This window comes from Ailuropoda melanoleuca, chromosome 1, assembly GCF_002007445.2.
Source record: "Ailuropoda melanoleuca isolate Jingjing chromosome 1, ASM200744v2, whole genome shotgun sequence".
In the NCBI taxonomy this organism is placed as follows: domain Eukaryota; kingdom Metazoa; phylum Chordata; class Mammalia; order Carnivora; family Ursidae; genus Ailuropoda; species Ailuropoda melanoleuca.
Window position 1 is genome coordinate 5,244,516 of NC_048218.1, and position 23,578 is coordinate 5,268,093.

The 23,578-nt window shown below is 43.0% G+C and overlaps 1 protein-coding gene across 1 annotated transcript in view; it reads left to right on the forward strand.

Annotated features, from left to right (window-relative positions):
- DSCAM (DS cell adhesion molecule) overlaps positions 1–23,578 on the forward strand; it is a gene marked incomplete at its 5' end in the record, with an annotated part of 727,362 nt that overhangs the window by 475,949 nt on the left and 227,835 nt on the right. The window contains 2 exons of the mRNA XM_034653984.1: positions 6,083–6,202; positions 22,579–22,752. Of these exons, the coding sequence (XP_034509875.1) occupies positions 6,083–6,202; positions 22,579–22,752 (294 nt within the window). The remainder of the gene's footprint in view (positions 1–6,082; positions 6,203–22,578; positions 22,753–23,578) is intronic.

The following is a 23,578-nucleotide window of genomic DNA, read 5'->3' on the forward strand; positions in this document are numbered from 1 at the left end:
CCCTTGTCCCTCTGTCCCTTCGGGCCACTCACATCCACATGATTTTGGAACATGATTGAGGACACACTACACAGAAGAGGCCATGGAGCAATCCAAGCATTAGGAAATTAATTAGAATGAAGGCCTTGGGGGGCGCCTGGGTGGCACAGCAGTTAAGCGTCTGCCTTCGGCTCAGGGCGTGATCCCGGTTGCTTCCTATTATTGGCTCTGCATCACTGAGAAGAAAGCCGCCGATGCGATGATTTTCTGTGATTCCAAAGGAGGTCAGTGTTCTCACACTTCTTTATATCCTCTGATGTATCTGCTGTTTCCAGCTTTTAATGATGAGCTGCCACAGCAAACAGCACCACGCAAAGGGCCTCTAGTTAACCTTTATTTGGCAAGGAAAATAAAAATTATATGAGACCACTATCTTATTGCTATGTTTAGTGATCCAATTTTTGATACCATATTTGTATTATCATTTTACTTCACCCATTGATTCTTCCAACAAATATTTATTAAGCATCCATTTTATACCAGATATTCTGAGTGCTGGGGTACAGGGGTGATCAAAAGTGAGATCCCAGTTTCCTGCTCCATAAAACTCACATTCCAGTGGAGGACAGAGACAACAAATACACAATGTCAGGTATCTGCATGTCCTATGAAATCAAGACTCAGCAGGAGGATTGAGAGTGATAGAGATAGGAAAAGTATGCCAGGTCAGGTGGACAGGGAAAGCCTTTCTGAAGAGATTTTTGAGCAGACTTGACTAAGGTGAAGGAACAAGGCACAGGGAGCACCAGACAGAGAGACCAAGCACGAAGAACCCAAGTCAGGAATGAGCTTTGCGTGTTCAAAGAGCAGCAAGAGAACAATGTGCTCAGTGTCCCATAAAGGAGGAGGGAAAGGATTGAGGGCAAAGGCCAGGCCATCTTTCTGGCTGTGACGGGAAGCCATTGGATTTTAGTTTCCAGTGTCATAAATTAAATCTTACCTAGACTTTTACCAATTACCATCTTGACTAAATGCCATCCAGTAGGGAATGGCAATATTTATGTACGTGGCCCCCCACCCCCCACCAAATAGCTTCCAGTTTTACCTTCAGTAGAGCTGAATCCCTGTCCCTGTTGACAGCTTAGGGAAGCTTACATCCATTCTTTGGAAATATATGACTTCTTGGAGGCCATGAATTTCAAACATAAAAAAAAATTGGACTGCATCTAACATTGAAAAACACCTGTCCTATTATAAGCACACTACTATTCCTCTCTTAACTACAAAAATAATCCCTCCCTTTAACAAACAGACCAAACCAAAGATCACTGTATTTTGAACAGCCCTTGATTGTTTTTTTCTTATTTATCTAACAGTTTTATAGCCTCTTCAGAACATTTTTGTAAAACTGTTAAAAAGGCAGAATATACTTTAAAAGTTAGAATACAAGTTGAAAACACACCTTTCCAAAAAAAGTTCAGTTTCTGCACATTTTTAAGCACAGATTCCAGATAATTTTCCATGTTCAGCTCCCTCCAAGGAATCCCTGGGGTCTTGAGAGACTGTCAGACTACATTGGCCCCATGACACTAAGATGTATGGTAAGAATGGCTTACGTTGCCTTTTGGGGCTGTGACATAATTATTTGGTTGAAACTATCTCTTCTATTTCCTTAATCACCCTCCTTCTCCACTTTCTGTTGGAAAACCAACTATATTGGCAAATGTGCTCACTACAACATACCAAACAAAGTGTTACACAAATAAAAGGAAACCAAAATATAATTTTTTTAAAGATTTTGTTTCTTTATTTGAGAGAGAGAGAAAGCATGAGCTGGAGGGAGGGGCAGAAGGAGAGGGAGAGACAATCTGAAGTAGATTTCTCACTCAGCACAGAGCCAGACGTGGGGCTTAATCTCAAGATCATGATATGAACCAAGACCAAGAGTTGGCCGCTTAACCGATTGAGCCACCCAGGTACCCCCAAAATATAATTTTTAAAAAGGGAACCAGCAACTTTTGGGAATTATAATTCCCCAATACTCTATATTAAGTCTTTGGGTCCTATCATAAGTTTTAGTTCAAATTGCAACAGTTCCACCTCCAGTCTGCATCTCCTTGCCCAGAATCCTCCTAGAATGCTTTCTGCTCTATTCCCTCAGAAGAAAGTAGGTCTACCCTACTCAAAGGCTTTGGACATTGGGGTCACTCAGAACCAGCAGCAAGAGCAAGCATGGGGGTTGGGGAATAGATGGGGTTTTAGAACAGCAAGAGGGGAATGTCAAGAGATGAACCTGGAGACCAGGGACCCAAGTCATAAAGAGCCTTCAAAATATTCTAAGAGTCTGGATTGTATCAAGGGACAAAGGGAATGCACTGGTGATTTTAAGCAGAGACTCACCTCATCCAATTAGTGTCTTGGATTCTTCAAGCCACTGTGTGGAGAATGAATTCAAGTTGGGCAGTAGGTGCCAGGGTAGACTATTAAGGAGGCTACTCCAGAAACCAGCTAAGAACCAGTATTGGCCTTGTCTCAAGCGGAGTTCCTCTGAAAGCAGAGCTCGAGGGCCACGATTGGGCTATCGATCACTTATTTGAGATGTGATTCCTGGATTCCAGAGTGAGGGTTGGGGGGTGGAAATGAGATCAGAAACTGAGGGCTTCAGAGGGGAGGGGGTGTGGGGGAATGGGATTGGCTGGTGATGGGTAGTAAGGAGGGCACGTATTGCATGGTGCACTGGGTGTTGTATGCAACTAATGAATCATAGAACTTTACATCNAGACTCACCTCATCCAATTAGTGTCTTGGATTCTTCAAGCCACTGTGTGGAGAATGAATTCAAGTTGGGCAGTAGGTGCCAGGGTAGACTATTAAGGAGGCTACTCCAGAAACCAGCTAAGAACCAGTATTGGCCTTGTCTCAAGCGGAGTTCCTCTGAAAGCAGAGCTCGAGGGCCACGATTGGCTATTGATCACTTATTTGAGATGTGATTCCTGGATTCCAGAGTGAGGGTTGGGGGGTGGAAATGAGATCAGAAACTGAGGGCTTCAGAGGGGAGGGGGTGTGGGGGAATGGGATTGGCTGGTGATGGGTAGTAAGGAGGGCACGTATTGCATGGTGCACTGGGTGTTGTATGCAACTAATGAATCATAGAACTTTACATCAAAAACCAGGGATGTACTGTGTGGTGACTAACATAATAAAAAAACATTAAAAGAAAAAGAAAGAAACAGAGGGAAAATATCAATTAAAGTTGTTTTAATGAGCTTGTTGATGCTGTGGGCAGTTGGGGCCCATTTGTACCCTGAGGAATCCTCTGAGGAATCACACAGAACAGTGATTCTCAAAGTGTCGTCTCTGGACCAGCAGCCTCAGCATCACTGGTAGCATATTAGAAAGACAGTACCTTGGATCCCTCCTCAGATCTACTGAGTCAAAACTTTGGAGGATAGCGTTCAGCAACTTGTGTTTTAGTCAGCTCTTAGGTGATTCTGATGCCCTCTAATGTTTCAGAAGCACAGGCATAGAACATGCCTCAGAATCCTTCCATGGGATTGGAGGATGGAGAGGAGGGGCACCCCCCCACTCCCTCCCTCACTGTCATGTGTTTGTCTCCCACATTTCTGGGTTGCATCAGTGAAAGTGTGTAAGCATTTGCGACTCCAGAGAAGGCCCTGAGACAGCAGAGACTCCTGCTCTTGGGTAGTACCGGGGCAAGTGCATGGAACTGTCCAGCCCTTGGTGTGCTGAAACCAGACAGATGGAGGGTGTGTGGCACTTCACCACACACCCTGCCTACCCACTGTGAGGAGAGCATGGCAGTGAAGAGGAAGAGAATATGAGGATATGTGATACATTTTCGAGGAAGAATCATCAGTACCTGATACAAGGAGATGAAAGAGGAAGATATGAAAGATAATTTGCAGTTTTATGGGCCATTTCCATCTGTGATTACCTTAGACTTGCAATATGTCAATGGTTATTTCCCGTGTAAGCCTCTTTGATCATTTTTAAAGTAATGTCCCTTTGGATTGAATCCAAATTGAGGGGAGGGGTCATGGATCAATTATAATTAGACATGCTTCCAGAGGAAATGCAAGAGATTAGTTACCCTGCCCATTTGACAAGGGGTTTCCTTCTCTCAGCAGAATTTGAGCCAAATAGAGCATAGACTATAGATGACTGCATATTTACCTTTCACCTGGCCAGAGTGATTTTGGCATGGTGCCTTAAACTTTGTAATCTATCCTTGAGGTTGATTATTTTAACTAGAAAACTTTGCTCTATATAATCTCCAGCATTTTTCCTGGAAATAATTTTTTCGGCATGAGATAGTCATCCTTTATTACCTAATTTAAATATATTTTCATTTTACTGAATATTTGTGTCTCAGAATGCTGTCTAAATGAAGTAAAATTGCTTACTAGTTAAGCAATACTGAAGAGACCTATTGGCTATATAAATTATTTAATTTGCAAGTTGGGAATTGTGTTTGTTAAGGGTATGTTAATGCTGGACATACCTGCATTTATTAAATTAACCAGCACTCCTAGAGCACTTCGTATCTTCCAGGCACTGCTTTGGAACATTGCCATCGTAATTCATTTGATCCCCACACCAATCTGATAAAATGAATGCTGTAATTATCCCCAATTTACAGATAAGGAAATTGAAGCCAAGAGACATTTGATAACTTGCACCAGATCATCCAACTGGAAGAAACAGAGTTGGAACTCAAGCCCTGGTGTTTAGTCTTTGGCTCTGTACTCCTAGCCATCACTGTCGTCTCTTTCAGAAACACAGCAGTGAGTTCCATCTCCAGCTGCTTCTCATGTCTATCATCTGTCCTCCTTAGTTGTTTTATGACCAAAATGATCTTTACTATGGTTCATATCCCTTCAACATGCTTCTAAGCTTCTAACTCACCTAGACTCTGATCTTTTTCCCAGTCTATTCATGTGATGGCTGGAATCCTTAGTAATCTGTAGCACAAAGGCCCGTGTTTCTGTCTCAAAATAAGAATTCTAGAAATTGCAAGGCAGGTAAGATTAGCCTTACCAGGAATTATGGAAAGGAGAGGAAGAACACTCACATTTGCTAAGTGTCTGACATACAGTGGACGCAACCCATCTCCTCTCACATAATCCTGTGATTGCCTTGTTGGAAGTTCATCCCATAATTAATCATTTGGAGATAAAAACGTTACTGAGATTCTGACACCTTCAGATGCTGCCTTTCCTAGAAGTATCTGTATCATCTCTTTAAGAGAAGACTCGAATATTCTTAGTATCACAGTAACTTAACTCAAGGCATTTGCTGTCTTTTGGCAGGTGTGTTCTAAACAGAGTGCATGTGTATGTTTCAGGTAGGGATGCATTTTTTTCAGCACCTCACAAAACTCACCAAATACTCAGTTATATAATCTGCTTTTTTAATAAGTACACTATAAAGCCATCATGGTACCTCCCTTCACTTAGCCTCCAAAGTCCCCCATTGGCCCAGAAGAGTGCTGACATCAGGAATAATGGTCTATGTGTCTGTCAGATTTTTGGGAAAAGTTCAAAACCATGCTGTGTTCTTTATTGCCTTTAGGGGATCCCTATTAATTTTCCCTTCATCTCCTGTTAGAAGAAGAACAGATAACAAATGCTTTGAGCGGTGCACACCCGAGAGGAATACTTACTCTTGATAATTACTTTTTGTTCTTTCAGTTGTGGTCCTGATTCTATTTGCCATGGAGTGGATTGCTGAAGATCTCCCATAACCCAAATAAGAAAGAGAATGTCATATTCCCTTGGTTTAGTCACGCTCTCACACATGAGCCCAGTTATTCCCTTGGTTTAGTCACGTTCTCACACATGAGCCCAGTTTTTCCCAGTGCAAAGTAACTTCAGTGTGCAGAATCTCATTGATTTCCTACACCAAGGTCACTTTCCTAATTTGTTCCAGCTCGTAAATACTCTTTTTCAATCTTCTGTATATGTAACATGTCATTTGTATTTTAATGTTCATTAAAATTCTTGGAATTCTTCAAACATACCTAAAGGTATTAAAATAAGTTGTGTTCTCGTCTGAATTAAGGGTGACATTTCTCTCTTTTCAGTTCCTCCCAAATTTGTGGTTCAGCCACGGGACCAGGATGGGATTTATGGCAAGGCTGTCATCCTCAATTGCTCAGCTGAGGGCTATCCTGTACCCACCATAGTGTGGAAATTCTCTAAAGGTATGACGTTACTTGATTTGCTTGTTGCCTGCCAAACATGTTAGAATCTAAAGAATTAGAGGAGCATTTCAAGGTCCTTCCAGATGTGCTTCTGGAAACTAGAGATGTTCCCACCTCCACCAAGTCTGTCTTCTCAGTTTACCCCTACTGGTCCGCCTGAGTGTTTTTAATTTGGACCAGGAGTGTCTGGTCTTGTATAGCTTGCCCTGGGAAATATCATGAATGGGGCAGGGGATTCCATGGAATCCACGGAAGTTATTTCAGCCCCCGGGAAAGCTCTAGTTGCCTACCTCTGTGGTGTAACCACGATCCACTTGGGAGCACCGCACACCCCTCCATGTACAGACACAAGAACCAATTGTCAGAAGTGCTCGTTGTTGGAAATCCTTTCCCCGCTATTTATACATAGGACATTAAGTGGGTTTAGAAGGTAAAAAATAAAATTGTTGATTGATTTATTTACCTGGTTATCTTAGAATATACAAATTCCATATCATTTGCCTGGTATGCTCTTTTAAAAACACACACATCCATGCCGTGTGTTGAGCATACAGTGTTCTTTTTGAATATGTGTGTCTAATCACACTTTCCCCTCAAAGGCAAAGCAGCTTCGCCAGTCTTACTGTAAGGCTGTAAATGTTGCAGGAATAGAAACATGTAACATGCAGACTAAGGGGGAACATTCTAGACGCCATAGAGATCATTTGTGTCCATCTTACAGTGCTCTCCAGGGAAGGGTTCTTAACTGTGCTCACCAACGTATTGGAGTTCTCTCTCTTTTCTCAGTCACTCGTCTTTACTCAGTAATTTATTTATCAAACGGTTAAAGGCCAAATGCACACAGGTGGGATAAACCAATCAATCATGCTCTCTTCCTAACCATCTGAGACCTACTATGTGTGTTTAATTGTTCTGAGTGTATTATTTATTTGTTTGCTTTATTATGGTTTGTATTCCAGATGTTGCTTTTTAAAGTAAACTGTTGCATTTTCTTATTATGAAAATAATAGTGCAACAAAAGCAAAGCAAATGGGTCCCTTATCACCTCCTTCCAAGGGAAGGGGAAGAGGGAGGGGAGAGGGTGCTAGAAACCACTCCATTGTGGGACGGACTCAATTAAATTTTTAAGAATTCCCTGAGGCTACTCCCCTGTAGCCTGCCACATACATTGTCCATGTGAAAGCACTTTATTCAAAAAGCTAACGCCTGTTATTCAGAGTATCTGCCGACGTGACTTTTTATTTTAGGCCGTATTTGAAGCCTTATGTTACATTACATGAAACAAACAGCATGCACTGAATGCTGTCTTGGTCAAACCCAGAGCCGTGGGCACCTCTGGAACTGGGCAGCCGCTGCTGGCCCCACCCCCTCCCCATCCCCACTGCCCCTCCTTCTTTTTACCTTGAAGAGCTATCTCTCTAATAAATCAGGTAATACGCATCAAAAAACAAACAAACAAACAAAAACCCCATAGGGGTCTGCAAGATGCTGTTTCATGAAGTAAGAGGGGAGGATGGACCCTGGGCTGTTTCATGAAGTAAGAGGGGAGGATGGACCCTGGGCATGTCCAACACTCTTGCTGCAGAGTGTATATCAGCTTTCTTCTGAGTTTTCACTATCATAAAAATGTCACAGTGACTCTATCTCATCAATCTTTGTACGTGTCCTTTTTTTCCAGGCATAAATTTCTGCCAGTAGAATGGCTGGCTCAGAGTAAGCAAGTTCTATCACTTTCAATACGCCGTGGCTGCTGGCCAGAGCTGTATTCCTGTACACAACCTTCCCCAGTTTACGCCATTGCCTGTTTCCTACAATGAAAATAATACTGGTGTTATGCTTATTTTTATTACTTTCTAAACAAGAGGTCTGCTTACTTTTAAAGGTTTGAGAGAGAGAGAGCACATGAGTTGGGGAGAGGGACAAAGGGAGAGAGAGAGAGAGAATCCTCAAGCAGACTCCCCACTGAGCACGGAGCCTGATGTGGGGCTCAATCCCAAGACCCTGAGATCGAGACCTGAGCTGAAATCCCGAGTTGGCCGCTTAACTGACTGAGCCACCAAGGCACCCTGATGCTTATTTTTAAATATCTTCCAATAGAAAAGGGGTAGACTGTAGAATACCATTTTAATTATACAAGCGATAAAGATGTTTCTTAAGAAAAAATTAGCTTTGCTTATGGAACATGTTCCCAGTAGTCAAATATTCACTAAGAGCACCAGGGCACCTTCCTTATGTGTGACCAAAAGAGATGTAAAGAAAATGGACTTGAGTGGTTTCTCTGAGAGCTGCCAACAGTTTAATCCTGAGACTGCAGAATTCCAGAGTAAATGCAGAAGGCTTGAGGGTGGCTGGTGCAGGAAGGAGACAGTCTTTGCGGGAAGATAACATTCTTACAGTTTTGACTTTGGGTCTGGATGCGCTAAATCTAAAACATCCAGTTCTGTCTCCTGAATTTTTGTCCTTTTACACGGACAAACAAGGCCTCTTGTCTAAAGAGATTTTTTTTTTTTAATCATGGCTGAATATCATAGTTGGCCTCATCTGTGTTCCCAGAAATGTATGGTGGCAGGAACGGGTTTCAGCTGCTGTCCTGGGGACCATCCCCTTGTTAGCCGCTTGGGCCCAGGGTGGGGCTGCTATAAGAATCAGCTGGTGCTGCTNCGCTGCCGCCCGTGGCCTGTGGGGGGCATCCTTTGCTCTCTGGCTGCCCAGGGACAGGGCTACTTCTGTCCCCAGGGAAGCTTCCTCATGCAAACATTCAAGGGCAAGGGTCAGAGCATGCCTGGGTGTGTGGGGGTCAGAGAGGAGTGGGGAGTAGTTTGCATTTCAGATGAGGTTGTCAGAGAAGGCCCAGGAAAAGGTAATGTTAGCGAAGCCTGAAAGAAATGGGAGACGAGCTTTGTGCACGTTTTCAGGGGAAGTGCCGAAGGTCAGGGGGCCAGCTGGTGCCAAAGCTGGGGGCAGAAGTGTGTTTATGCCTAGAATGTTCCAGAAATACCAAGGAAGACCCTGAAGCCGGCGTAGAGTGAAAGGAGTTGCTAGAGGTCCCAGGAGGTCAGCTCTCCCATCAATCATTACAAGGATATGGCGATGACAAGGTGGGGGTCACAGTAGTGACAGTGACACTCTCCCCTTCCTTCCACTGCCATGCTGACCCCAGAACTAGGAAGCTGTTGGAACAATCCAGGAGGGGCGGTGGGGGCTGTGTATCGGTCCTGGGTGTGGAGGCAGGACTTGCGGCCGGAGCCTGTTAGGAGCCGTGAGCCGTGACATGGCTTGGATCAGGGTGACAGCAGTGCAGGAGGGGAGGTACTTCAGAATCCACTGGCTGTGGGTGTGAGTGAGGGGAGGCGTCTTAGACAAGACACGGAGCGCTCCCACTCCGAGAGGGCCAATCGGGCTGCGGTCAGCACAGGAGTGCAGGTCTCTCTCTCTGTAGACACAGCCCTCAATCCCCAGGATAATCAATGAGGAACCTTCCAAGTATACTTTTTTTTCTTTTTTGATAAACGTTTTCTGCAGCGTCAGAGCTCATACCTTCCACCTCTAGTCTGCTGCCACATGCCCGACTTTACTTTTGCCTCTGCTCTGTGACACTGACCTTGTGCTACCACTAGTCCTTGGCCATAGGTCTTCAAGCTCTGCTCCATTTGCAATGGTGTGTCTGTGTCTTTTTCACACATAAAGCCAGTTTGGCCGGTAGGAGACGGGTGGCCCACATTATTTCTCAGGAGGGAAAGGGGGCTGCCTGACTTGCCGGTAGAAGGGACGGAATCATTTTGCTGCATGTACCAAGGAGCTGATTTTGGAGTCTGGCAAGTGTATGGTCTGTGCCTTGATGTCGTTCATTTGGGGTCCAGTTGTCCCACAGCTGCAGTGTGCTATTTAATGTAGATTCTAAGCATCTTTAATTTAAGAAAACCATGCTTAAATTACATCTGTAAATATTTGTTCCCTTCCCTGCTTTTCATTTTCCCCTGCAGGGTTCCCTGTTGGCCATCACAGGGCTCCGTTCACCCATCCATGGCAGGAGTGGTTTTCTCTCTGAGTTTTTAGCCGTTGACTCAAATATGATACTTAAATGTTTATTTACTACGCATTTTACCCCAGCCAAGTCTGTTCTTCTTTGCACTCTCTCCAATTTTTCCTTTATGTTTGTGATTTCATTTTTTCTCCTCCTTTCTCACTCCTGCTGGTTCCTATTTCACTTTTGCTTGAGCTCTTGCTTCCTAGATAAGCGGCTGTTTTGTTCACAGCTTTCGTCTAACTCATGGCAGCGTTTTTCTGGTGCGATCCCATTACCTGATTGCTTTTTCTGCTTCTATCATAGTATCTTTGCTAGATGCTGGCTTCCTTTCGAGAACTCCCATTTGAAGAAAATTCATATCCCCAGAGAGAGATTGCTTTGTCCAAGTATCTAGTTTCTCACTTAATCCTGCCTGTCTACGAGCTCCAGCAGGTCCCCCAAAAGCTCCAGCCCCACCAAGCCCGGGCTCACTGTGGTCCCTGGTGCTGGCTGTGCCCCTCGGATGTGTCCCCACTCTGACCACACATTCTGTGCTGATGCTAGCTCAGATTCACGGCCACATCGTCTGTCCTTGTCTTTCTGCACACGCCTCTGCTCAAGGTGCACTTCTGGTTGACCGCTTACCTACTTTGTGGTTGAGATCTTCCATGCCTCGTTCTCCTCTTTGCACTTGTATGGTTGGTTTCCAGGAAGAGAAGAAATGCTGGATTTATGCTGTCATCCTTAAGTCTTAAGCCCTATTGTTTATGTACTAAGCTGTATTCAATTTGGGCTTTCTTTCAGAAAAATAAGTGAAGTGGGAATCTAGCAGAAGCGGTTAAGAAATCATCCGTTAAGAGAATCGGCTGAGTTCAGGCCCCAGACACCACACTGTCTGGCGTGTTACTGCAGGAAAATTACTTAACCTGTGTGAACCACAGCTTCCTCGTGTATCTGGCGGATAAAATAAGGGGATTAATATGATGATTTAGTAAGATGATTCATAGAAAGCATTTATTCTGATGCCTGGCGCATAGCGAGTAGTCATTACCATCAGTGGTCGTCACCCACAGCATACATGGCTACCAGGTCTTAAAACCACGTATTGAATAGCCCAGCCTTTCCCCTACTAACATGAACTGCTTTACAGTCTATGAAAAAAGAAAAATGCGTCCACTGAAGTCTGTTTTGGATCCTTTCTTTTACTCTGCTCTATCCATTCTGGTATTGGGACCATATGTATTAGAGGGTTATCTCTTCCAAATATATTTTAATATCTAGAACAATGGTACTCTCTTTACTTGTTTTCTAATAATGTCCTGTATTTTTTCCCTTTTTTATTTAAATTCAGTTAGCCAACCTACAGCACATAGTTAGTTTTTGGTGTAGTGTTCAGTGATACATCAGTTGCGTGTAACACCCAGTGCTCATCCATCCCGTGCCCACCTACGTGCCCATCACCCATTACCCCATCCCCCCACCCACCTAAAATTGTCCTGTCTTTCTCCCATGGAGTTTTGTTTGTTTGTTTCTTCTAGAGGAATGTCAGGATAATTTTATCAAGTTCAGAAAAATTTCTTCTGAAAACTTTGGGAGATTGTAACAAATTTAAAGGTTGACATGGAGAACAGGGACCTCATTAAAATATCCAGCCTTCGCAGCCAATATCATGGACACTCTCTCTATTTATTTATATCTTGTTTTAATGTCCATTATAATTTAAGTGCTTTCTTTCTCTGTGTCTGAGGCACTATTCGTAAGCCTCTGCCTCCCAGTGTGTTTGGTCCTCTTCAGTTGTCGGGGTGGAAACTTGGCGCATGGATGGCCCAGGCTCTGTGGGCCCTCTGAGGCCACCTGCGCCTCTCCTCCCGTTGAGGGACAGGTTACCCTTGTTTGGGAGAGTCCCCGTATTCTTCCGCTCTCTAGGACACAGAGAGGCCTGCGGTTGGGGTGGGGCCCTCCTCGTCCTGCCTGTTTCTCTCAGATTGCCTTCCTCCTGGCCTCTGCCTGTGTCCCCCCTCCCTCAGCGGAAGCACATTCACAGGGCGCTGTTTCACTTTTCCTCAGGGGTGTCAGACTGTCCGCCACTGCTCAGTGAGAGGTGCCTTTGCTTGTGTTCACGCACCTCCCACGATCCCCAGAAAGTCGTTTGTGGTGTCATTTCTGCATCTGCAAGGGCAGTTTGTCCGAGGGCCTGGCCGTCCCTTACCACCAAGGTCCCGCAGTGTCCAAGTGCTGCTTGGCGCCAGCCCCCCTGCCCAAACCCTCCTCTCCTGTCGTAGACTCTTAACAGGGGCCAACAGGGACTTGACTCTTTTGTTTAGAAATCTAGAGACATGAAAGTGGACACTTGCAGCAGTTCCTTGGATGTTTCCAGGCACCATGCTCAATGTCAGACTGAGACACAGACACTATGCTCAGTACCTGGTCCGACTGTTCAGGTGACCGCCCCCCAACCCCCCGGAGCTTCCTCCTACTTCAGGGGCTTGTCCTGGAATGCCTCACCTTGGTCCTCAGCCCTTCTCTCCCAAAGTCAAGGTGACATCCCAGGGCCGTACACAGCCCCCAAGACCTGTGTGTCGGGATGACAGGAAGAACACGCCACATGAGACAAGCCCTCGGGTGCTCCTGGGCTCACCACTTACCCTGTTCTCTGTGTGGGTAGAGGGCCCTGAGTCTCTAACCCCATGGTTCAGCCTCTTCTGAGCCATCAGTTTGCTGGACCTACAGTGAACCTCCTAGGTCTTCCCAGCAACACCCGCTTCAAGCTCATGCGCTAGGCTCATCCAGGCTATTGGGCCCAGGTGTTGTCCAGTGCCCCTGTCCCCACTAGCACAAGAATCTGGAATTAACACAGGGAAGGAGCTCAAAGAATCTAAAAAAGGAGAAGACAATGCCTCTCTGTGACATAGTGATGAAAATAAACCCAACTTCAAGGTGGAATGTGGCTCTCTGTGTACGACAAAAGCAGCTCCACTTACAGGGTCCCCACATGGGGACAATGGGCCTCACTAAGCATTGGGAGTTCTTGGAAAAGGTTTGTGAACAGAACAGAGGGGTTGGATACCCAACATATTTTTCCATTTTCTTCCTTTGATGGTAGTATAAAACTCACTGTGGATGAAAATCTTCTGCCTTCCTCTGGGCTAAAATAAGTGGAGTCTAGTGGCCCTGGGAGCTGCTCCAAGATACCCCCCACCCTGACCCGGAGAAGCTGCAATTTCCCTGAGCCTTGGTAGGGTCACCAGGCCCTTCTTGCTTTCCCTTCCCTTCTTTTTCTCTGCTCCTCTGTCTCCCCTCTTCTTCATTGTTCTTATAGACAGAGGCAGGAACAGCGAGGGCAAATGTTTGGGGATCTCTTGCTCCCGGGAAGAGGTGGCTGAAGGCCTTGTGTGGTGGATCCAGCTGCAGGGGCTCCACATAGCCCACAGTCCCAATGCAAAGCCACAGTGGCATCAGCATAATGGGGCTACTTAAACTCCCTGCAGGATCACATGTCCCATCAGCGAGTGCTGACTTGTGTCAGTTCATGGTTTTTTCTGATAAGTGAGTGAGGGGCCAGTGTTCCACCTTAATGATAAAAAGGAATCCTTGCCAATTAGGTAGAGAGTTAAAGTCAAGCAGAGGCGTGCTGAGCTAGTGAACTACTGAAGTGTAGCCTGCCCTGGGCAGGCATGAAGCTAGTCCTCCTAAGTCAGGTGGTTTTCCCTGGAGAGGGGCCTTCAGTACAGACAAAAAGGAATGAAGGGAAGGAAACAGAATTGCACAGTGAGCATAATTATATGCAGATCAACAAAACAGGGAACCTTGATGCCGTCCCAGTTAGGGTGTGTGTTTTAGCAAGATAAGACTTAGCACCTGGAATTAGAGGCATGCAAAATTTTGGGAAGGGTGGGAGAAACCCAGCTATCTCTCAGGAACTTGAGAAACGTGGGAATTGAAATAAACTACTCCCGTCCGTGGCTACAGCCACCCCTGGCTCGAGAGCAGTGATGTGTTCTCCCGGAAGTGCCGTTCTTCTGGAAGCAACGTTCGGCATCTGCCTCTGCCCCGGCTTGTTGCTTCTGAAAGGGAGTGGTGCTTTTTCCTTCCCTGCACCTTCCAAACTGTATTCAAGTGCCTCTCGCTGGTGAAATATAAACCATGGCCTGGCGACAATTCAGCGAGAAATAGTTTTTTTCAGGCTTCCGGCCCCTGTAACTTAGGGAAGAGATCGGAACGGTACCAGGAGGCTGAGGATGGACACGTCGTACCCGATGCAAGCATATGGACAAAATGTCACGTGCACGTGCTGTACAGCCCGGAAGCTGCTTCTTCTGGGCTTGGAAATAGGTGTCCAGCCTGGACCTGAACCAGTGCCTCCAGACCCTGCCTCTGTCCACTTCTGGCCTCTTCTCCAGAACGAGACACCAGTACTCAGCACTCGGTCACTGAACAAGGGTTCCCTTTGCAGCTGCTCACCCTGGAGCAGGTGCGATGCTACTGCTGTTGCTACTTGCTCTCCCCCTCCCATCTCTGCTTCTGTCTTTGTAGCTGCTCACTCCCTGCAACCCACCAACTCTTCCAGGGCAAGGAAAACCACCTCCCTGAGCAAGCAAAACGCACTCATTCCTCAGGGAAACACCACCTTCTCCATAAGGATAAAAGGGATTGTGTTTCCGATTCCTTGGTGCGGAGAGAGATGTGCTCTCAGCCTTACCATCTGGGTGCAGCCCAGGGAGCATAGAGAGATTTCCTTTCCACTGTTCTGTTTGACTTCAAATCAACGTTATTCCACCCTAGGGAGACTCTCTGCATGTGGTCATCGGCCAACTTCTCCGGTTCTTATGTGGGCATTTATGCTCACATTCACACAGCTTTGCTGCCTTTGGTGAACAACAATCTGTAAAGCATAGAAATGCATTGTTCTCCCGGTTTCATATCCGATGAAATTAAGGGTGCAGCGAGAATAAGCTATTTGCTCAGGGGCACAGTTCATAAGTTTCCAATTCTTCTGACTCTTAGCCAAGTGCTCTCACTGCAGACCAGTAACGACTCAAGAGTGGAAGAAAAGATGAATCAATCACCGTCTTCACTGCTGCCTTTCAAGTGGGTTCTCTTGGTGACGCTTGGCTGTTCCCTTCCGCCTGTGCCCACTCCCTCAGTCCTTAGAAACACTGCTAAGCATATCTTTCCATAAATAAGAAAGGTCACATGGCATTAACACACCCAGTAATTCAGTATGTGCCTTACATAACGGTTTAACATTTTCTTTTCATGTAATAGAGCATTAAATTGTCCCCACTTGACCCCAGCTATCCACAGAAAATCGACAGCTTTTTAATTAATGACTTCTGGCTGCTATAGTGTATCTTCTAGCTAATTACCCAGAGTGCTTACCTCGTGCCAACAAGATTACAGAATTTTGAATATTGTAGGCACCGTGTTAAATTTTGCTCTTTACAATAACGATGAATCTAAAGTGAATGACCGATAATTGTATCAAACTGTGGCAAAGTCTACTTCCCTCAAATTAAACAAATACTAGCCCTTGGGATGCTCTTCCTGTGGTAGATGAATTGGTTCGCTATTATTCTGTGTAGCAACTATGATCAGTTTTATAAATTGTGTGACCCTTCAAGTTAGGTTCATTTCCTCATGAAAAAAAAACATTTAATGTTTTTTCAAATGCATTTATGTTTCATTTCTGTCAAGGTTAAGACCTTTAAGTAATGAAGAGGCTTCTCTCGCTCTAGAAAGGAATTAATAGATAATCCTTTTCCGCTATTTAATTGAGACAGCTTAACAACATAGTTAAATTCTGTATTACAATTCTTTGATATAGATGTGTCAAATATTACAAGTATTTTTCTGTTGAAAATTGTTTAAGGAAAGGAAAACCATACATGTTTTTAACATGAAGGATCCTATAACTCGCTCATGCTCCATCAGCATTTCATTAGATTTTTTTAGGGTTTTGTACACAGTTTTACATAATTTACAAATCCCATCGCATCTTCAGATTTCCTGGTTTTCTGCCTTATGGATATATTCTTTAAATCCTACATTTGGCTGAATTATTAGTGTGCTTTGAACTAGATCTGACTCCCTTCTTGCAGTTAACTTTGAGAAGGGCATCAATAGCCTTTACAGATTTTCAAAATGTGGACCAAATTTAAGCACTTAAATAAAAATTAAAGGCTTTTGCTTTGATTTTAAGTCCTAAAATTATCCCCTTATCCTTACCCTAAAGAACATGTGATCCATAAAAAGGAATTTTACAATTCATAAAACCAAATTTTTAAAACACACAGTCGACTTTTATAGGAGAGAAAGCATATGATCATTTCAATAGATAATGAAAAGTTGTTGCTAATATTTGACACCCGATCCTGAGTTTTTTTTAAAAAATAGCACAAATAAATTTGTGTAAAATAGGAATATAGAAATGCTCTTTAAGACCCAAAGTGCTTTGGCAAATGAAGAAGAAAAAGACAGTCCAATAGATATATAGGCCAAAGCTATGGATGGACTGTTCACCAAAAAAAAAAATTTTTTTTAATGTACAAATTGCCAATGCATTTGTGAAAAGATGCTCAAAAACAAAGAAAAATACAAAAAATAGTCAAAATGTGCAAATTAAAATAATGTGATATGTAGTTTATTGGTGAAGATAAAAAAGGTCAATCATGTACATGTGTGAGGAAAAAATGAACCCTCAGCCAGCACTGTTGGAAATGAAATTGATGTATCCTTCAGTAAGCACCTTAACCATGTATTTCAACACTAAACATGCAGATTTCCACTCCAAGCATTAACCTAAGAGATGACCTTCCACTCTGTTAGTGGGTTAACTGATAAATGGAGAGGCTCCTTACAACATGGTCCTTATTCTTGTGGGGTAAGAAAGACAGAAAGTCAACTAATGGTAAAATAATTATAAGCAGAAATCTTTTAAAAGGCAATATTGTGTGCTCACCATGTGCTATACCATAGTTTAAGAACTTCAGTGCCTACACCACGTTATGGAGGAGATTCTGTATGATTTCCACTTTTACAGGTGAGAACACTGAGGAAGCAAAAGGTTACCTCATTACCTAGTTTTTCAGTGTTATCGATGATCTGATGCTCTGTAACAAATTACCCCCCAAAATTAGTGGCTTGACATAATGCACACTTATTCTCTCCTTATGTCCATGGATCTGGAATCCAGGTATGGCTTAGCTGAGTCCTCTGGTTCAAGGTCTCTCCCAGCACTGCAGTTAAGGTGTTGGTCAGGGATGCAGTCATGTCCAGGTTCAACCTGGGAAGAGTCTCCCCCCAAGCCCACTCGTGTGGTTGTCGTCTTGTGTGGCAGGATTCAGGTCCTCACAGACTGCTGGTTGGAGGACAGCCTCACAGGAGCCTCTCCATAGGGTAGCTCATGTTCCCCCCCGCCCCAATGAGGCCACTAGCCTCAGACAGAGAGGGATTGAAAGAGAGGCCAAGTCTTTTGTGACCATAGCTGTGTGCAGTATCTGCCCCCCCGCTGTGGGTGCTCAGCAATTGAACAATGTATCCCATTTAGGTAAAAACAGAGCAGGTTTTTATATGGGCTTATAAAATATTAGGAAGGGAAAATTATGGGATTGGGGTCTTGAGAAAAATAGCACATTTACTTTTTTACTGTTTGAATTTTTGACCAAAAATTTTCAGATCCCTAATCTGGGATTCTCATGTTTTGCACCATAATAAGTAAGCTGGCAGATAGCTTTCATTAATTATTTTTCAAAACCAATCATTCATTTATTGGCTTGTTCATAATTCATCATACATTTGTTAAAATCTCTGTGAATTTCATGTGAATTAAGTGTTAAAGGATCCGTATTACACATGTTTCTAAGTTTGCGTTTTCTACATTTTGACAACTTCTCTATTTCCAAAGAGTGAACAGATTTAGGGATAAGATTGGTTTCGTTCATTCCATCTCACTTTAGAAAGTAGTCAGTAGCTGATACTGTGGAAAGCAATGTGTTGCAAAAGATTTTATTTATTTGAGAGAGAGAGCAGAGAGAAGGGCAGAGGAAGAGGGAGAAGCAGACGCCCCACTGAGCAGGGAGCCTGGATGAGGAGCTCGATCCCAGGACCCCGAGCATGACCTGAGCGGAAGGCAGACACTTAACCAACTGAACTACCCAGGCACCCTAATGTGTTGCAATTATAAAAGAAAAATGCTATTATGTCTTTAAAACTTTTCATCCCTAATTTTGAATTCTTTATGAATCCAGTGAAATTAAATTTTTTTCTACTTAAAATGTTATGATATTTCATACATCAGATATGTGCCACAAAACTAATCCAAATGTGTATTATTTGTATATGGTCTACCTTCCAACACTATGATTATCTTATAGCCGTGTACTTCTTCCATTCCTTTAAACCAGATGTCAGCCAGATGTGGGGCACACATGAAATCCTGCCCACAAGCAGTCTTCCTAAATCGATGTTTTTGGAGCTCAATCACGCTGCTTTGTTTGTGAATTTTCTATGGCTACTCTTGTGCTCCCATGGCAGAAATACAGAGTTGTAACAGTGTGGCCTGCAGAGCCTAAAATATTTACTCTTTGGCCCTTCATGGAAAAAGATTTCCTCCTACTGTCTGAAGATACTGAGAATTTTTATCCATGAGCATGGTGTCATGCTCCATGTATTTTGGTCTTCTTTAATTGTTGGCAAGGACTTTTGTAGTTCTCCGTGGGCCAGTCTCACACCTATCTTTTCAAATGAATTTCTAAACATTTCACATTTTGATGCAAATTCAATTTCCAGTTGCTTGTTTCTAATATATGTATAAGTAAAATTAATTTTGAATTGTGTATATTGATATACCCCTGACTTTGCTAAGCTCACTATGATTCTAGCAATTTTTTTGGAGGTTCTTTTTGATTATGTATGATTTAATTATGGGTTTTCTGTAGAAATCTTTGATCAAGTTAGTTCATTCTCTTATTGTTTACTATGAGATTTTATCAGGATGTTGACTCCTGTAAGTTTTTTTTTAACTATTCAGTTGGTTATATTTTATTTCTTTTTTGGCCTGTTGATACAGTGAGTTTCATTGACGTAATTTCTGAATTTAAACCAACCTTTCGTTCTTGGAGTAAATCTCACTTGGTTGTGATACATTGTTGTGTATATGTTGATACACCTGATTTGGTAATGTTTGGTTAAGGATTTTATGTCTGTGTTCATTAGGAATATTGGTCTGTAGTTCTCTTTTCTCATAAGGTTTTCATCTGACTTCGGTATCAAGATGATGCTGGCCTCATAAAACCAGTTGTAAAGTGATTTTGCATTTTCTGTAAGTGTTTGTGTAAAAATGTTTTTACTCCTCCTGTAAGTATTAGGTAATATTTACGAGTGAAGCTGCCAGGGCTTTGAGTGTTATCGATGGAAGGTGTTTAACTATAAACTAATTTGTAGACATAGGACTATTAACTTCATCCACTTTTTCTTGTATGATCTTTGATAGTTTGTGTCTTTCAAGAAATGTATCTATTTAATCTAAGTTGTTAAATTCATTGGCACCAAATTATTCCTGATATGCTGCTATCATCCTTTTAATTCAAGTAGGGGCTGTAGGGATGGCCTCTTTCATTATGGTTATTTGTAACTTGTGTCTTCTCTCTTCATCAGTCCAGCTAGAGGTTCACTTGTGATATTTTTTTCGAAGAATTGGCTTTTGGTTGTATCGATTTTCTCTATCATTTTCTGTTTTGTATTTCACTAATTTCAGTTTTCCTCTTTATTGTTTTCTTCCTTTTCCTTACTTTGGATTTTCCTTGCCCTTCTTGGAATAGCTTCTTAGGGTGGATGCTTAGAGAGCTGATTTGTGATCTCCTTCCTTTTCTAATACAATAATTAAATGTTACAAACTTCATCTAATTATTGCATCCCACAAATTTTGTTATGGTGTTTTTATATCCTTGTTCAACTCAAAATATATGTATTTTTCTAGTTACTCTGGTAATTTCTTCTTTGACTTATGAGTTATTGAGAAATGTGTGGTTTAATTTTCAAACATTTGGCTGTTTTTCCAGATGTATTTGTGTAATTGGTTTCAATTTTAGTTTTGCTGTGGAAATAGAACATAATGTGTATTATTTTTTCTCATAGCATCTATTGACATTTGTATTATGACTAACAATATCATCTATTTTGACAAGTGTCAAATGTGCCCTCAAAACCAGTATGTCTTCTGCTATTGTGTGGTGCAGAGTTTTGTAAATGTCAGTTAAATCAAATTGATTAATAGTGGTTTTCAAGTCTTCTGCATTTCAGATCTTATTTCTTCTGCCCCCTTTTTTTCTTCTCCTTTTGAGACTCTAGTTCTCAATATGAGAACATTTTATATAGTTTCAGAACTCCAGGACAATCCGTTTTGTATTTTTCACTCTTACACTTTTTCTTTAACTTAGGTGATTTGCCATTGACCTAGCTTCAAATTCACCAATTTTTTCCTCTGCTGTGTCTAACTTGCTGATTAGCTTGTTTAAGGATTTCTTCATACTAATATTGTGGTTTTTGTATTCATCATTTTGTCTGTTATATATATAGCTTAATAGTTTCAGGATTCTTTCTGAACCCCCACCTATTCATGGATATTAATCGTAATTACTGTAAAGGCCCTGTCTGAGAGAGCTCCATGCCAAATTCTGTTGACACTTCTTTCTTCGATCTTTTTTCTTGCTTTTCTGTGTGTCTCAATATTTTATTGAATGCTGGCCCTGGTGCATAAAAGAGAAGTAGAGTTATACTTATTTCCAGTTCTTTACTTCTTACCTGCTTTTATGCCGAGGTCCTCGAACTCCCATCCTGTGCCAAAGATGGAATTATTTATACAACCACATCTCCTTGCAGGGCTTTTAACTCTTTGCAACTGAGTTTACCTACCTCCTTCAACTTCCTGAATTATTCAAAGAAAAGAATAATTTTGTAGATTAACAACATCTCTTTTTTGTTGTTAGAATGAAAGTGACATTCTTTTGTGTCTTCCTCTATCCTTAGCTGGAGCGGAACTCAATATTTTTAATTCAAGTTTTCATATGTCCCCTGTAGCAGTTCTGTTTTGATAGAAACCACCTGTCATAGGGATTCTTCTGGTTCTTCTTATTATGTCCCCTTGGTACATTATAAATTTCCCTTGTCCCTTTGGTGAGGCTGAGACCTGATGCAGAAATGAAAGAAGGGAAGGCACAGCCGCAGTCTCTGTCACTGTGGGCTGAAGGATGCCAATCGGTAAGGGATCAGTTTGGCACAGAGACCACAGGAGGAAGTGTCTTCCTTCTCCTGTCCCCAGATGTAAAGCCCAAAGTTTCCTGCATGAGGAGTATGGTGACCATGCATGTGCACAGCTCCCACACAGGATCTGGGGCCACAGAGACCAGCAGGCCCTCTCTAGAGCACACGCTTGACTCATGTTGTGGGCTTTCTCCAGGACGATGGAATTGGTCCTCACCCCTGTGCCTTCTCCCCCAATCCTCAGACTCAGGTAACAAAATTGTGAAGCTCTTTCAGCCCTTCAGGGCTTGGACCATACCCTCCTAGTCCCACCCAATGCCCCTCACACAGGGGCATGCAACGTAGCAGGTTCATCCAAACCATCATCTTCCCAGAACCGTCCCAAGACCATAGTCCTGCTTTTCATTATTTCTAAAAGATTTAGTTCCATAGGGATCTCCCGTATGAGTCCTATCACATCTATGACCACAGCATATCTCATCCACGGCGTTTTCTCCTTGAATGCAATTCTCTGAGGAGAGTGGTGTTTGAATACTGTGCTATCTTAGTGGCATAATCTGACTTATTTATTCAAATAACATTAAACGATATGAACATGCATGTGTTTCTAGACTGGAATATGACCGCGCTTAGAAGGGAAACCTGCAATACTTGCATTCTCTCTGTAGACTCGGGTGTGTGCCGGAAGCAGAGTCTTCCACTGGGCTGTCCCTGGGGCATTCCTTGTTTACCTTCCTAGGAATTCCCTGGGGACACAAGGCTTCTACTTAGGAGAGACATCTACTCCTGTGCTCCTTCCACAGCGATGTCTTTGAATAATTTATCATCTACTTAACACTCATCAAATTTGGCTTTTTGTGTAGAAACGACCTGTAATGTTTCTTATTTATCCCAGAGTTTGAAATAGTGTCATTTGAAATAAACGTGTTTCTCTCCAAACAGGAATGTCCACGGGGGGGGGGGGGGGGGGGGGGGGCGGGGTATCCCATGACAGCCCTCTGGATGTGAAATACCCCTCCCTTCTCTTTACTAGTCTGGGTGAACTTGAGCTTCCTGTCTCCCCATATTTGCTCATGTTGCATCGTTCTGCCTCCTTTCTCTTCTCCTCCAGGTGCTGGGGTTCCCCAGTTCCAACCCATTGCCCTCAATGGCCGAATTCAGGTCCTCAGCAACGGGTCCTTGTTGATCAAGCATGTCGTGGAGGAAGACAGCGGCTACTACCTGTGCAAGGTCAGCAACGATGTGGGCGCGGACGTCAGCAAGTCCATGTACCTCACGGTCAAAAGTAAGGAAGAAGAATGCTTTGTTTTACCTAAATAGGTCTTTCTGTGCTTCAATTTGCCATTGTCTCCGTACACACTTTTGAGAAACAAAACAAAACATTGCTTTGCTACGACTGAGGTTTGAGGTTTTGCTCTTCTGGAAACACAAGTGAAGACGAGGGCGAAATTCCAGCCAGTTGCAACAGCCTGACCGTGTGCCCTGGTGTCAGGGGACACATGCTCCTTCCACTTTGGGTCCCATGGCCACGAGTACAGGCTCTGGGCAACTCAGCAGGGGAGTGGGCCTCTGCCTTTAGCACCCACGTTCCTACTCTGTTGATTTTATTGCAGAAGAGCCTAATGCATGGTCTCATACGTGCTCTTTCAGAGGTCTATTTCCATGCATTTTATTATTTGCAAGCTGGCTTGGCCATAGGTTTCCTTTTAAAGATTCTTATGAAATCAAGCAACCAAACACCTCATTACCAAAGAAACACAACTATGAGACGGCAACATGTAGCACCATGCCTAGGGTCCATGTTGCTGACCCATTTTATAGAGAGGGCAACATATAATGAAATTATGTTTGTACTTTGGTAACTGAACTACCAAAGAAAGGACATAAAGTGGGCCAACTTTCACTGAGTGCTGCTTTTTAACAAATAGTTTTGCATCTAGTTTACAGCAAATGACTTAGGTGTTTGACCAAGTATATAATTTTCTACTGGATAAATTGTGATTTCTTCCTGACAAGGCTTTGATCAGCATTTCTCTTTTTTATTTTAATTGTTTTATTAATAGGTTGGAAAGGACCTCTACCATACACTTATTAGGGGGATTGAATTTAAA